The following is a 15,506-nucleotide window of genomic DNA, read 5'->3' as shown; positions in this document are numbered from 1 at the left end:
GATACACCAAGGAAGGGGCCACAGGCCCTGCTGAGATTCCCAGCAAGGCTAACCTAGCAAAGACGGGGGTCCCAGTGAAGCCTAAGGAAAGTCAGAAAGCCTAAAATGGGGAGATTTGGCACAGGAAGTGGAGAGCTACCTATATCTCCTCTTTTTGGCTTCTCACCCTGAGCTGCTATCTCTCCCCACATCCCTTATATTTCTCTACTTACAGAAATATCTCCACTCTAAGACCATGCAGTACCCCAAGCATGTCTTCATAATTTCTAAAAACACTATTTTAAAGGCATTACTTGAAGAGATTTTTTTAAAAAATTTATTTAGTTGAAAGGCAGACTTACAGAGAGAGAAAGGCAGAAGTAGAGAGAGAGAGAGAGAGGTGTTCCATCTGCTGGTTCACTCCCCAACTGGGCACCATGGCTAGAGCTGTGCTTATCCGAAGCCAGGACCCAGGAGCTTGGGCCATCTTCCATTGCTTTCCCAGGCCATAGCAGAGAGCTGGATTGGAAGTGGAGCAGCTGGGTCTTGAACCAGCACCCGTATGGGATGCTGGCACTGCAGGTGGTGGCTTAACCCTCTATACCACAGCACTGGCCCCTTGAAGAGATATTTTGACCTACAATTTTTCTCTGGGGCCAGCATTGTGGCTCAAGGGGTTAATCTTCCACCTGCAAGGTCAACATCCATATTCCAGTCCCATCTTTCTGCTAATGCACCTGGGAAAGCAGCATAAGATGATCTAAGTATTTAGGGATCTGTGATCCACATTGGAAACCAGAATAGAGTTCCTGGCTCCTGGCTTCACCTTAGCCCAGGCCTAGCTATTACAACCACTATGGGAGTGAATCAGTGTATGGAAGATTTATTCTCTTCTAAAAGTTAACTAAAGATAAGGCATGACAAGAACCATGACCAAAAAGTGTTCCACTTCTATGAAATTTGCACACAAATTTTTGAAACAATGAACATATGAATAAAATACAAACAAAAAAATTCAGACAATGACATATGTGTAAGAGTTATCTGTAACCCCAGTTCTTTGCAGCTCAATTCACAATAGCCAAGATACAGAATCAACCCAGATGTCCAACAACTGATGACTAGATAAAGAAATTATGGTTTATATACACTATGGAGTACCACTCAGTGATAAAAAAAAAAAATGAAATCTTGACTTTTGCAACAAAATGGATGCAACTGGAAACCATTATACTTGGTGAAGTAAGCCAGTCCCAAAAAGACAGATACCATATGTTTTTCCTGATCTGTAGTAACTAACAGAGTACTTAAAATGTAATGTATTGGAATTAAATTGACATTTTGAGATTTGATGACTGTTTATAGCCCTTGTCTCTACTATTAAGGGACAGTGGTTTTTTTTTTTTTTCTTTCATACTATTTGTTGAACTATTTAGTGTAGCAGGGTTAATCTTAGGAGTTTCAAGTAAACTGAAAATACATCATTGTAAAAGTTGAGAGTGGGAACAGGAGAGGGAGGAGGAAGAACAGTTGGAGCATGGGTGGGAAGGAGGGTATAGTATCACCATGTTCCTAATCCGTATATATGAAATACACAAAATTTGTATACATTAAAATTAAAAAAAAGGAGAGAAATAAGGACATGTCTTAGTGGCTTCCTGGGTAGGGAGAAGAGTGGAAGAAAGGCTACACAATACTGGATGGTCTCCAGTGAAGACTCGCCACAGCGTTGCATTCATCTGGCACAGGCACAGGGAAAAGCAGCAGCCCGGCTATGAGCTGAGGGGATGAACTACCGAAAACAGCTGCCGCAAAACTCCGCAGCAAACGTAGTTCTCTGTACTCAACAGAATCTGTTGGAACTAGTAGCAGAGGTAACTAGGGACCCGATGTGTATAGCCCTGGCGTCCTGGGTAAGATGGGAAGTCGGCTGTGTGGATAAATATGAATCCTAGAAAAATACACAGTCTTAAACATTAGACCTGTGTCTATACAGTATAATGCATGGTTAACTGTGAACTATTAGCTTAATCTAATGTATACTGATTCTCAATATATTCAGAATATACAGTTCTGGTGACAGGTATTGATTCTCAATATATCCCATAAAATATTTCACAGACACACACATACATACACACTCACACGAATGTCAAGTAGTATCTTCCATGGCATTTACCTGAGGACATAACGTGTGTGCCAAGTTGTCAAACCCGATATATTTTAGATATTTGGCTAATTTTTGCCTGTGTGTATTCTGTAACAATTCTGAGTATTTCTCGTGCAGTATGTGAATCCTCTTCATCATCTGAATTACCACATTTATATCTTTGGATTCTGCTTCTGTTGAAGTAAAATAATTGCACGACCTAAGTGAAGCAAGAGAGTGATAACAACCCACACTCTACCCCAGCGCTGACTTAATTTTAAGATTTTAAAGAAAGCATATTCACATGAACCACTCACAATAATCAAAGAACTCACAACTCCCAGTTCTGCATGACAATTAAAAGTGTGGGCTCCTAGATTCTAAAAGTGCTGCTAGACTTAGCAAGCGAAAAACAGGAAGCCTGCTTTGACAAAAACTACAGGGCACATATTCACAAAATTCATCACACACCTGAAATGCAAACTTAACGTGCCTTTTCTGACATAGAAACATGGCAAATTACTTCTCTCAGCCTTGTTTTCTTTCTCTGTATAAGGGAGATATTAACCACAGGGCTCACCTCACATGGCTATTATCAAGATTAAACAAAATAATCTACATAAAATGATACAATAATTTCCTAAGAACATGACCATTCTATACTCTTTTATTACTCTTCTAATAATTACTTTTCTGTGACCACAATTAAGAGATAAATATTTTTTATCTTATCTCCAATCAAAATTGCTCATTCTTGGGCCTTCAGCCATGACACTGTGGTTATATCCCAATTTATTACTTATTCAATTTGTGCATATAGATTGAAGTAAACTTTTCATTAAAAATGTTGCTGTGTCACTGACATTCAGGCACATAATTGGTTCTCCTAGGGCTTTACGTATTATATCAAGATAGGAAGCCTATCCCAAAGAATTGTGAGAATTTAACAATTTTGTGTGTGTGTGTGTGTGTGTATGGTATTTGGCCAATAGCTGGCTATGAAGAACTGTCTGCTGCATTGACTTCTGAGTTGACTCTTTCCACCAATGCCTTTCACACACAAACAACTGTGGATCCAACAAGAGGAAATCCTTCTAAGACTTCACAAGAGTTCCATAATCACAGAAGAATCAATGCCAGCTCTTTTGCTGTCCTTATTAATCTCTGATTTCAAGAAACTTCTAGAATTGATGTCCTTATATACCTGGTTTTAGACAGCATTCTTTCCATAATTTGAAACAGGCATCCAATCCAACCATTTCTGCAATAAATTTTACAGATTTAACAGCACATATCTGGAGAAAATCTTCTAGTCTTTTGATTCCAGAGTGAAGATTCTCTTTAATTTCTTTTTCAATAGAGAGAGACAAATTATTCCATCTCTCTTCCTCCTTTTTCTCTAGTTTAGCTAGTTGTCTCTTTTGATTTTCTTCAATAAGTTTTTCTGCATTTTTCTTCTAAAAAATAGAAATAAAATTAAATAAACATAAAAGCAATTGTTTCCAGATTAATACTTTTTATATTTGGAAGGAAATATTTAATATCTTGGACTATTAGTTTAGCATTCAGAGCACTTAAGGACATCAAATTGGACCTTTGGTGTTGCAAAGAATTAAATGTAAATATCTTTTTTTATACACAAAGATGGTAATTGGCTATTCCTTTTCTCTATCTTCTCAGCTGCTAACCCCTTAGTCCATTATACTGAAAGCCAGTGTTTAGGCAGTCCAGATCTGTGCTGAGTCTAAGAAACACCCAACAAAGGTCCAATGAGGATAAGTATCTTTTATATGACCAGACCAACTGGTAAAATTACAAAAACTCCCTGGGGTGTGACACATTGCACTGTATAGAAATCAAATACAACTCTTGTGCAGTGGTAGCCAAGAGAACAGGATATGATGAAAGCAGTTATGAATAGATAAAAATCAGACCTAAAATTGCAATAGCTGGAATACTGCTTGCAATGGAAAATGCCACCATGGCCATTCTCTGGCTAACTCTCTTGTCCAGTTCCCAGGGCACATCTTTACTTAGCCCAGCCTTCCACCCCCAGTATGGAAATACAGGCCATCTAAGAATCTGAGCACTAGCAAATGACACCAGCTCCTCAGGGGAGTGCACACCCTACGCAAGAGGAGAAAGTATGCTTGCAGAGTACGGTCTACAGGATAACAGCCCGACGACTGCACTTCCTAAAGCACCAAAAATGAGCACTAAGAAAAAATTTTTAAGCAAATACAGAGGGGGCTTCAGAAATGCACCAAAATGTATATTATTTTTTTAAAAATGCTTGGATTTCAAAATTTTTGCACTGATATAAAGTTATCTAATTTTATTTGAACATAAACTCTTCAATATCTATTAATTCAAACCTTATTTGAAAGGCAGAAAGATAGAAAGATGAAAAGAGATCTCCCATCTGCTGGTCCACTCCCCAAATGCCCACAATAGTCAGGGCTGGGCTGGGCTGGGGTCTTCTATTTGAGTGGCATGGACCCCAGTGTTTGAGTCATCCTCTGCTGCTTCCCAGGGTGTGTGCTATCAGGAAGCTGGATGAGGAGCAGAGCAGCCAGAACTTGAACCAAGCACTCCAACACGGGATGCAGGCATCCCAAGCAGCAACTTTAGTACTGTGCCAAAGGCCCACTCTCCCACGGACTTTCTGAAGTTCCCTCATCATAGGGTTTAGCAGTCAATAAGCAAAATAATAATAACAATGGCAAATAGTAAAGGAGATAAAACAGAAAGTCACAGGGGAAGAAACACAAATAGACTAATACTCATATCACTGGTATTTGAATTTGCAATCAAAATCTCTTGTTGAGATGATGTTAAACAAAAAAGCAGGCACACTCACAGAATGATACTGGGTATCTCTGTGGTTAAACAGAAAAGAGCACCAGGGTTATAACAGTAAAATAATGCACACATATTAAAGATTAAAAAGGAAACACAGAAAAATAAACATGGAATATTATGCAAATATTAAAAGGGAAAGTTTATTGTTCACTCATTGCAATAAAAAGTTCTAGAAAGCACACTGTTTAATGGGAAAAAAAAGTATAAAGCCATATGTAAACTGTAAAACTGTGCGTGTTAGTAAGTGTGTATAGACTGGAAGTATTTGGAAGGATGTTCACCAAAGTTAATAGGACCAGGTCTTTGAAGAAGGTAAAATGTTAGTTATTTTTCACACTTTAAGTACCTTTCTGAATAGCCTGAATTAGCTGTGTGTGTGTCTGTGCTGGATTTTTCTATTAAAGTTGCTTAAAATTTGGGAAATAACATACTATTGTGAATTTATTGTATATTTAATGATACAGAAAGAAGTCAGCTATACTATTAGTAGATGTGGAATACATATAGAAAAAACAACAGACAATATAGGACTGCACAGGTGTATGCCAAAATAGTCATACAGTTACTTGTGGGACGTGAGAATGTGGATTTTTTCTTTTCCTTACTTGTTTTTCTATATTCCAACAAAGAAATAACTAAACAAACCACGACATTGCCATATTATGGAGGAGTATCCATCCACAAAATTATGTTGCAAAAGATGTTTAATAACACTGGAGAGAAGTGTGACTGAGGGAATTCACCAAAGCATTCCCAGTGCTCAATTCTATGATGGTCCCATTAGGATTTTGTTTTCTTCGTTACACCTCCCTTCATTTTCCCAGTGTTCTAAAAGGAGAATAAGGTCCTTTATCTGTTATAATTCATGGTTAGTACTTGGGAGTACTTTTTAAACAAAATAATTTTTTTTCTCCAATAACATGAGATTACCAGTGTTGCCATGCTGAGTAAAGTTAACGCAGGTCTCACAGGGTGGGAGCAGAGTCTCAAGCCCCCCACAGCAATGAGCTCTGCTAGCCCAAGAACGCACCTGATGCTGTCTTTTCTTCTGCCCGGAAGAATTTGCTGGAGATGGCAGCGAGCCCACTTTTGTAATCCTTACTGATCTGTTACTTCCTACCAAAGACCTTCCAAACACATGATAAAAATGATACAGTTTCTGTGTATCTCTTCTTTCTTTGGCATCTTTGGATTTAGCTGAGGGAAATAAAGTTATTAAAATATCATGACTCTACTGTTGATATATAAAAGCTGCACTCCTAGAGCATTCATGAGAAAGGCTTTGACAAATCCCCTGAGAAACTCATAATATTCTAATTAGAGGCTATTACTATTATAGAGATTGAGATGTGGAAATGTAAAGTAAAATTATTGAACCATATTTAAATATCATGAGATGATCCAAATTAACATCTGTTATTGGGGCTGGCATTGTGACTCAGAGTTAGTTAATCCATTGCTTGCAACACCAGCATCCCATATGAGCACCAGTACAAGTCCTGGCAGTTCCACTTCTGATCCCGCTTCCTGCTAATACACCTGGGAAGGCAGCTGAAGACAGTCCAAGTACTTGGGCCCCTGCCACCCATGTGGGAGATCCTGGTGGAGTTGCAGGCTCCTGGCTTTGGCCTGCCCCAGCCCAGCCGTTGTGGCCATTCGCAGAAAAAAACAGCAGATGGAAGATCCCCCCCACCCGTAACTCTGCTTTCAAATAAATAAAACACATCTTTTTAAAAATCACATCAGTTATTTACTTATTCATTTTATTACAACTACTAAGCATTATGGGTGCATCCCATAGAGTAAGTCGAGGGTGAGATATGACCTGCTTATCCTACAGCACATCAAAGCCACAAAAGAAAACACCTGCTCTTGGACATGGTTGCTGTCTCTGGACACAGGATCAAAAACGAAGCACATGAGCACTGCATGAACTCGGAAACAGAGTTTCTGAAAACTATACCCAAATTTGGCCAGAAACATTTGGCTACAACCACTCAGCCAGATTCTTGCTCTAGGAGAGAATGGACTCTGGAAACAAGATGTCACCAGTTCCCAGACCACTCTAAGCCTGCGGCAGCGCTGAACTCAAAGGCGTTTGTCGCTGGCAACACCCATGGCCTCAGGGTGAGTGTCAGCAACTCACCCATCCACACCTACTACATATACCACGTCCTGAAGAAATTCAGAGGCCTGAGCAGGTGTTTTCGCCAGCTTTTTATCATTAGAACAAAATACCTGAGAAAACTAACTTCAGGGGGCCCCTGCACCCACGTGGGAGCCCTGGAAGAAGCTCCTGGCTCCCGGCTTCGGATCCGTGCAGCTCCAGCCACTGCAGTCACCTGGGGAGTGAACCAGCGGACGGAAGACCCCTCTCTCTCTCTCTCTCTCTCTCTCTCTCTCTCTCTCTCTCTGCCTCTCCTCGCTCCAACTCTGCCTTTCAAATACATAAATAAATCTTTAAAAAGAAAACTAACTTCAGGAAGAAAAAAGGATTACTCTGCATCACGCCCACATTGGGCAGCCCCATGGTTCAGGCCGTGCTGAGGGTCCAGGCAGGGAACGGAGCTCAGGTGGAGGAGGGTTGCAGGGCAGCTGAGCCAGGAAGCTACAGAGCAACGGGGGTCCAACCGGGCCCCAGCAACCAACCCCGCTGAGAACCACCGTCGGAAGGCAGCCCCACGCCCTCAGCATCATCACTGCATTAAGCGGGCACATCCGGTTCAAACCACAGCTCCGTTCTCCCTCTAACTCCCCGACTGCTCTGAGGCCGTTCCTGGGACCACTCTACGAGAACTGAATGGAAGATGCCAGAAGCCAGGAACGCAGTTCCAGCTGCTCAAGGCCCCAGCGGGCCACCCAGCCACGGAGCGCACGACGAAGGTGGAAGCAAAAATCCTTCCCCTTAAACACGTACCTGAGCGCCGGGCTCACCCGGGCAGACGTTTAAGCAGCCTCCCCTTGCTCTTTGGTTCTGGGAAAGACGAAACCGCTAGCGCCTCACCGACTTGTCTGACGTCACTGGGGCTCTCGGGCTGCTTCGGTCACCAGCCCTTCCCACTTCCGGTCACAGCCCGCCTCACTTCCGGTCACAGCCTGTTCCACTTCCGGCAGGACTCTCCTCATGGTTCGGGTGTGGCTAGAGTCGCCCCCAGTCCTCCCGGCGGACACCTGGACACCTCCCTCCCTGCCTTTTGCTCCCAACTGTACCACTCCCTAGAATTTTCAGTAAGGACCTCTCTCATGGCTGCTCTCATCCCGCCTCTCCCTCTGCCCTAGGAGTGCTACAAGACCAAGTCCAGAGCCCAGCACAGAGCCAAGGACAGGGACAGGGCACGCCTGAATTCAGACACTGAATACATCCAGAGATTGGCAGCACCAGTCAGGCCGCTAGTGTCCACGCCCTGAGGAATCATACTTATGCGTCATTGGTCTTTTTCTCTGTATGTATCTGTGTATACACACCTCTATCCATTTTCCTCACCAGTTTGAAATCCAAGAAGACAAGTTTACAAACTATATTGGTTCATGGTGTCTTACCACCCAAAATAATTCTTTGGTGATTTAAATATTTTTTATTAATGAATACAGTTATGAACCAATGTTTTATAACAAGTAATAAATACAATTATTAATTTTGGCAATTACAACACTATGTACCTGATTAATATAAACACCAGGTCCTGTGAAACAATACAGTGGGGATTTTTATGCAAACCAGCAAAGAACAAAAGGAATTTCAACAATAACATATAAAGTAACTATTGTAACAATCTAAGAAAATTAGAAAGCTAGACACAATGACTTGGCTGCACACAATGACTTTTTTCCCCTCAATGGATTTATGAGAATTTTTCATCCTACAGAAACTAGCTTTTGCCCATTTCTGTATCTGCAAGCCACTGGAAGTGCATACAGTGGTAGAGAGAGAGGAGACTGTAAGTGAGACGTCACTATCCCCAGATGAGTAATTTTTCCCTTCTACACATGATGCTTGTTTAAACAAGGAAACTGCTGGAAACATTCCCTAGTATGAATTATACTCACCACTATCGCTGTTTCTTGTCCTTTCAAAATCATCACTTAGAGGTCGAGAGGAATGCCAATGTTTGAGCTCATCAAACTCTCTCTTCTTAGAAAGACAGGTGATAGCTGGGTCATCACTGTGGTGGGAGGGAGGGAGTATAATTTAGAAAACACATGTGTAGGTCAGTGTTCAACTAAGACCCCACTTGAGATGCTTATATCCCATACCCAGGCACCTCGGTTTGTGTCCCAGCTCCCATTCTGATTGCAATTTCCTGCTAACCCACAATGGAAGGCAGCTGATGATGGGTCAAGTATACTTGTGGGAGACCTGGATTGGATTCCAAACGCCTTGCTTCCACCTGGCCAACCCCTGGTGTTGCAGGCATTTGGGGGGTGAATTAGCAGAAGGAAGACCTCTCTCTCTCTCTTTCTCTCTCTCTTTCTCTGTGTGTGTGTGTCTCCCTCTCTAACTTTCAAATAAATAAATAAATCTTTTTTAAAAAAGCAGCGTTTTTATTTGTGTGTATGTATGTGTATTTGTGTAATATTTCAAACATAGAGAAAATATTAGAGAATAAATGATAACCATGAATCTACCATGCATTCATTCATAAGACATCCATTAAATCCTAATTATATGCCAGAAACTCTTATGGATGCTAAGAACATATCGGCGTACAAAATAGAATAAAAATCTCTTCAATAAGTGTTTATTTATTTGTTTTATTTGAAAGGCAGAGAGACAGACAGTGCACCCACCACTGGTTACTCCCTACTGGCTGGGGCTGGCCTGGGCTAAAGCTGGGAGCCAGGAATTTAATCCAGCCTCCCACATGGGTATCAGGAATTCAACTACCTGAACCATCACTGCTGTCTTTCAGGGTGCACGGAAACATGGCACCAGAATCGGGAACAGAGCCAGGAAGTGCATCTAGGTGCTCCTAGAAGCACAGGAGCATGTTAAACACTAGGCCAGACACTGAGCCCTTTACAGAGTTCATATATTCAGAGACTTACAGACAATAAAGAAATGCAAAGGTAAAATACACACTGTGGTAGATGGTGCATGATACGGATTAAAAATCACACAGAGAGACAGAGGAGGAGGAGGAGAAGGTGCCACTTTAAGCAGAGTGGTGAAGAATGCCTGGCTGAGAAGCTATAGGAGCAGAGGGTACAAAGTTGTCTGGCTCAGAACATTGCCAACCAACAGAAACACAGGCAGAAAGGCTGTGAGGGGGCCAACGCAGTGGCACAGTGCCAGCATCCCATATGGGGGTCGGTTCAAGTCCTGGCTGCTCCACTTCCGATCCAGCTCTCTGCTGTGGCCTGGGAGAGCAGTGGAGGATGGCCCGGGTGCTTGGGCCCCTGTGCCTGCATGGGAGACCCGTGGGAGGCTCCTGGCTCCTGCCTCCACATCAACTCAGCTCTGGCTGTTGCAGTCCTTTGGAGGTGAACCATCAGATGGAGGGCCTCTCTCTCCCTCCCTCCCTCTCTTTCTCTCTGCTCTACCTCTCTGTGACTCTGTCTTTCATATAAATAAAATAAACCTTAAAAAAAAAATAGAAAGGCTGTGAGCTGGGAGAGCAATTGTGTACAAGAAACAGCGGGAGGCCAGCCTGGAGGAGTACTCAGAGGGGGACAGATTAGGCTCAAATGAGGTTAAGGGGGCAGGGAGAGTAAGACAGAGGACAGAGCAGCAGATCCTGGAGTCCTTTCCATCTGAGGGAGTCAGGCTCCTTAGCAGGTTTGAGCAGGGAGAAACAAACTGATCTCTCCCCGCAGTGCATGTTTGGACACCACTGTGAAGAGATCACTTGGGGTGATGGGGGGCCGATTGCACAGCTACAGGGTGAGCAAGGAAGGCCAGGCTCTGGAAGCATCTTGCAGGAACAGATTTCGCTGCCAGATTAGATGAGAAACAGAAAGGGAAGTCAAGGACATCGCCAAGGATGATGAGAAAAACATGGAGAGAGAAGAGAGAATGATAGAGACGCACAGAGGGACCTCCAGGTGCCTGTGAGGTCAGACAGTGGGCGCTGGCATTGCACACAGTGAGTTTACAGGGCCCAGGAGACAGCAACTGAGAGCAGATTCAAGATACGAGTCATGGGGTCAGTGCCATGGGGCAGCAGGTAAAGCCGCCGCCTGCAGGGCCAGCATCCCATAATGGCGCCGGTGCGAGACCCAGCTGCTCCACTTCTGACCCATCTCTCTGCTGTGGCCCGGGAAAGCAGTGGAAGATGGCCCAAGTGTTTGGGCCCCTGCACCTGCATGGGAGACCCGGAAGAAGCTTCTGGCTCCTGGCGTCAGATCAGCCCAGCTCTGGCCATTTGCAGCCATCTAGGGAGTGAACCAGTGGACGGAAGACCTCTCTCTCTCTCTCTCTCTCTGCCTCTGCCTCTCTGTAATTCTGCCATTCAAATAAATAAATAAATCTTAAAAAAAAAATACATGAGTCACAGAATTTTCAGCCAATTCTTATCTGGTAGCTGGAGTTAAGAATTTGATACTTGCGACAGTTCATCCTCAAGTCATGAGATTGGTTGACCAAGGAGATGGCAACTCATTTTGATAACTGATAATTTTTTTCCAGGTTTGTTTCAGATTTCATTGATTTAAAAAAAAATAAGGGTTGGCGCTGTGGCTCACTTGGTTAATCCTCCACCTGTGGCACCGGCATCCAATATGGGCGCCAGGTTCTAGTCTCAGTTGCTCCTCTTCCAGTCCAGCTCTCTGCTGTGGTGCAGGAAGGCAGTGGAGGATGGCCCAAGTGTTTGGGCCCCTGCACCCGCATGGGAGACCAGGAGGAAGCACCTGGCTCCTGGCTTCAGATCGGGCACAGCTCTGGCCATAGCGGCCATTTGGGGAGAGAAACAACGGAAGGAAGACCTTTCTCTCTGTCTCTCTCTCTCATTGTCTAACCCTATCTGTCAAATGAAGAAAGAAAAAAATAAACCACTGTAGATATATTTGAAGCCCCCTATATATTTCTCAGAAATTCCATTCTTCTCTTTTTTTATGTTTATGTCTTTTTTTTTTTTTTTTTTTTGCCTTGAAAGAATCAGAGAGCGAGAGACAGAGACAAGAGACAGAGATAGAAAACAATCTTCTATCCACTGGTTTTCTCCTCAAATGCCCACACAGCCAGGGCTGGGCCAGGCCAAAGCAAGGAGCCAGAACTCCATCCAGGTCTCCCAAGTGGGTGGCAGGGACTCATGGACCTTAACCATCATCTGCGGTCTCCCAGGATGCACATTAGCAGGAAGCAGGATTGGAAGTGGAGTGGCCGACCCTTGAACCAGGCACTCTGATTGCAGGCATCCCAAGTGGTGAGTTAAGCTGCTGCATCAAAGACTACCCCTCATTCTCTCTTCTAAGAAGCAGCTTCTTCCTTATATGTATATCATGCCCATGCACGATATAAATGTGCATACATTACAAGTAGTGTGCCCCTGGCCGGCGCCGCGGCTCAATAGGCTAATCCTCCACCTAGCGGCGCCAGCACACCAGGTTCCAGTCCGGTCAGGGCGCTGGGTTCTTTCCCGGTTGCCCCTCTTCCAGGCCAGCTCTCTGCTGTGGCCCGGGAAGGCAGTGGAGGATGGCCCAAGTGCTTGGGCCCTGCACCCCATGGGAGACCAGGAGAAGCACCTGGCTCCTGCCTTTGGATCAGCGCGGTGCGCTGGCCGCAGCGCGCCAGCCATGGCAGCCATTGGAGGGTGAACCAATGGCAAAAGGAAGAAAAGACCTTTCTCTCTGTCTCTCTCACTATCCACTCTGCCTGTCAAAAAAAAAAAAAAAGTAGCGTGCCCATAAATGATATGAGAGTCACAACATTCTCTAACTTACTTAGCTACATAAGCAGTGTGGTTTGGAAATTCACCCGTGTGGATGTGTGCATGGCTGTGTGTATATGTATGTGTATGCAGTTATTTATTTTTACTGTGGAGTACTGCATTGTAAGAATATCCCACTACTGGGGCAGGCATTTAGCCCAGCGGTTAAAACACCCACATTGGAAATCCCCGGATTCGATTCCTGGCTCCAGCTCCTGACTCTGGCTTCCTGTAAATGCAGACACTGGATGGGCAGCAGCCCAGTCCAAACCCAGTTATTGCAGGCATCTGGGGAGTGACTCAATAGAGGAGAGCTGTGTGTGTGTGTGTGTGTGTGTGTGTGAGAGAGAGAGAGAGTCTCTCTCTGTTTCTTTCTCTGTGTGTCTGTGTCCGCCTCTCAACAAATATTTTTTAGTTTATATTCTGTTCCACAATATTCTTTTCCTTGTTCTACAGATGGGTTGCATCTATATAAACAATCCTGCAGTGACACTGATGCAAACTCACCTCACTCAAACATCAGAGTTTCTCCAGGGAAGCTGCAGATTGCGGACACAGCACATCTTGAACCTGTGTAGCTTTTACTGGTTCTGTTTCTGCCACCAGCGTGCCCACTGCCTCAGACCTTTGGCCTTACTTAGTCATAAATTTTATCAAAAGGAAGAGTGTTGAATAGGGCCTCGCTGTAGCTTTAATTTTCATTTCTTAGATGCACAAGGACCTTTAGATATCTTTTTACAGTTTTACGGGCCATTCCCCACTAGCTTCTCTATTAATGACCTATTTCTCCCTATTCCTATTTCTCTACTGTCTCATTCCTGTCTTTCTCATGAGTTCTAGGACATCTTTATCCTAAATCTTTTATGCTAACCCTGTGATGCTTATATACCTTCTAAATGACTTCCAAAATCTGTTTTGTTATTATTGATTTTTATAATGTCAAATGTATCCTTATTTTCCTAATGACTTGGAGTTTTATACTGTCTTTGAAGGCCATGACGTCTCTACTCTGGCACCATAAAGATATTTTCCTGTATTGTCTTCTGAAAATGTGACTGTTGTCTTTCACATTTAGATTTCTGACCACCAAGATTTGACTTATGGCGTGGTGTTATGTACAGAGAGACTTTGATTTTTTATAAATATAGATATTTTAAAACATACCATTTGCAAAGTAATTTGCTACTTTCACAGGATTTGCTTTATTCTGTCTGCCATATACACATTTACATTTGGAATTTTTTCTGCTTCCTTTGTTATCTCTTCAGTTTGGCTAATTTTTCAACCAATTATCCTCTTACTCTCGGGCCTTTAATACACTTAACTGCTGTCTCAAGAACACCGTCCCCACCTCTACAACACGGAAACCTATGCCTCCAATGTGACACTGACAATTCTAGCAAATAAAGGTGTGGAACAACCTTACTTCATGTTAACTCCAATAATCCTGGCCAGCGCTGTGGCATAGCAGGTAAAGCCACCATCTGCAGCACCGGCATCCCATAAGGGTGCCGGTTCCAGTCCCAGCTGCCCCACTTCTGATCCAGCTCTCTGCTGTGGCCTGGGAAAGCAGTGGAAGATGGCCCAAGAGCTTGGGTCCCTGTACCCGCATGGGAGACCTGGAAGAAACTCCTGGCTTCTAGCTTCAGATTGGTGCAATTCCACCCATTGCAGCCATCAGGGGAGGGAACCAGCAGATGGAAGACCTCTCTCTCTCTCTCTCTCTCTCTCTCTCTCTCTCTCTCTCTTCCCCTCTGCCTCTGCCTCTCTGTAACTCTGCCTTTCAAATAAATAAATTAATTTTAAAAAAACTCCAACAACCTTCTCTGCTGAATCACCTTGTCACAGGCGCCACCAGCCCCTCCCCCAGGACCTCACCTACTCCCCAAATCCCTCCCCTTTTGTGCTGCGGCTAACGTAACCAAAATCACAATCACCACAGAACTGCCCGGAACCTATGACTGCTGACCATACCCACAACCAGTTACAATGACATCACTGCTGACACTTCACTCCCTCCACGTGCCTGACACCAGACTCTTCCAAGACTTCCTAAAAAGGCAAGTAAATGGGAGGTGCCCAAATATTGACTCTCCCCCTACCCCTGGAAAACCCTGCCCCACATAACACCTCCTAAGAATATTCTATCCTTCCCATCTCTCAAGTTCATCTAAAAGAGGTAACTCAAACCTGGCTGGGTGCAGCTCACTCTCAGGTACACCTGCGCTTCCTGTTGAGTGTGTACTTTCACTTTATGGATAATCAGTCTTATTCCTCTGCCAACCTTTACTCACATCTAAAGATCAAATTCTTTCTTGCATTACAGATAAGAACCTGAACCCAGCCACCCAACAATTCTCTTTGTCACCTCCTTGTTCTCACTGATCATTCTTGCTGACTTTAAGATCCACATAGATGATGTATCCAACATCAGGCCTTGAATTTTTATGGTCTTGCTACAGCCACACCTCAACAACCCACTGCTTTCATTATACTATTAATTATGCTGACATTATTATGGAGAAAAAGGTAAAGATATGTAAGCGGTGTAGAGTCATTTAAAGCAAACACATAAATGTTTTTAAAATCATACCAATCAATCAAGTTGAAAAAAAAGTATCTCTCAATGTGAATTTTCACCACATACAATA

General features: G+C 43.5%; 1 protein-coding gene across 1 annotated transcript in view; it reads right to left on the bottom strand.

Moving 5' to 3' along the window:
- LOC103346374 (probable ATP-dependent RNA helicase DDX60) overlaps nt 1–15,506 on the bottom strand; it is an 85,778-nt gene that overhangs the window by 52,628 nt on the left and 17,644 nt on the right. Inside the window, 4 exon segments of the mRNA XM_070047171.1 lie at nt 2,159–2,322; nt 3,333–3,585; nt 6,021–6,187; nt 9,038–9,153. Coding sequence (XP_069903272.1) covers nt 2,159–2,322; nt 3,333–3,585; nt 6,021–6,187; nt 9,038–9,153 — 700 coding nt within the window.

This window comes from Oryctolagus cuniculus, chromosome 8 (assembly GCF_964237555.1).
Source record: "Oryctolagus cuniculus chromosome 8, mOryCun1.1, whole genome shotgun sequence".
Classification (NCBI taxonomy): Eukaryota; Metazoa; Chordata; class Mammalia; order Lagomorpha; family Leporidae; genus Oryctolagus; species Oryctolagus cuniculus.
This window is presented reverse-complemented; position numbering and strand designations above follow the sequence as displayed.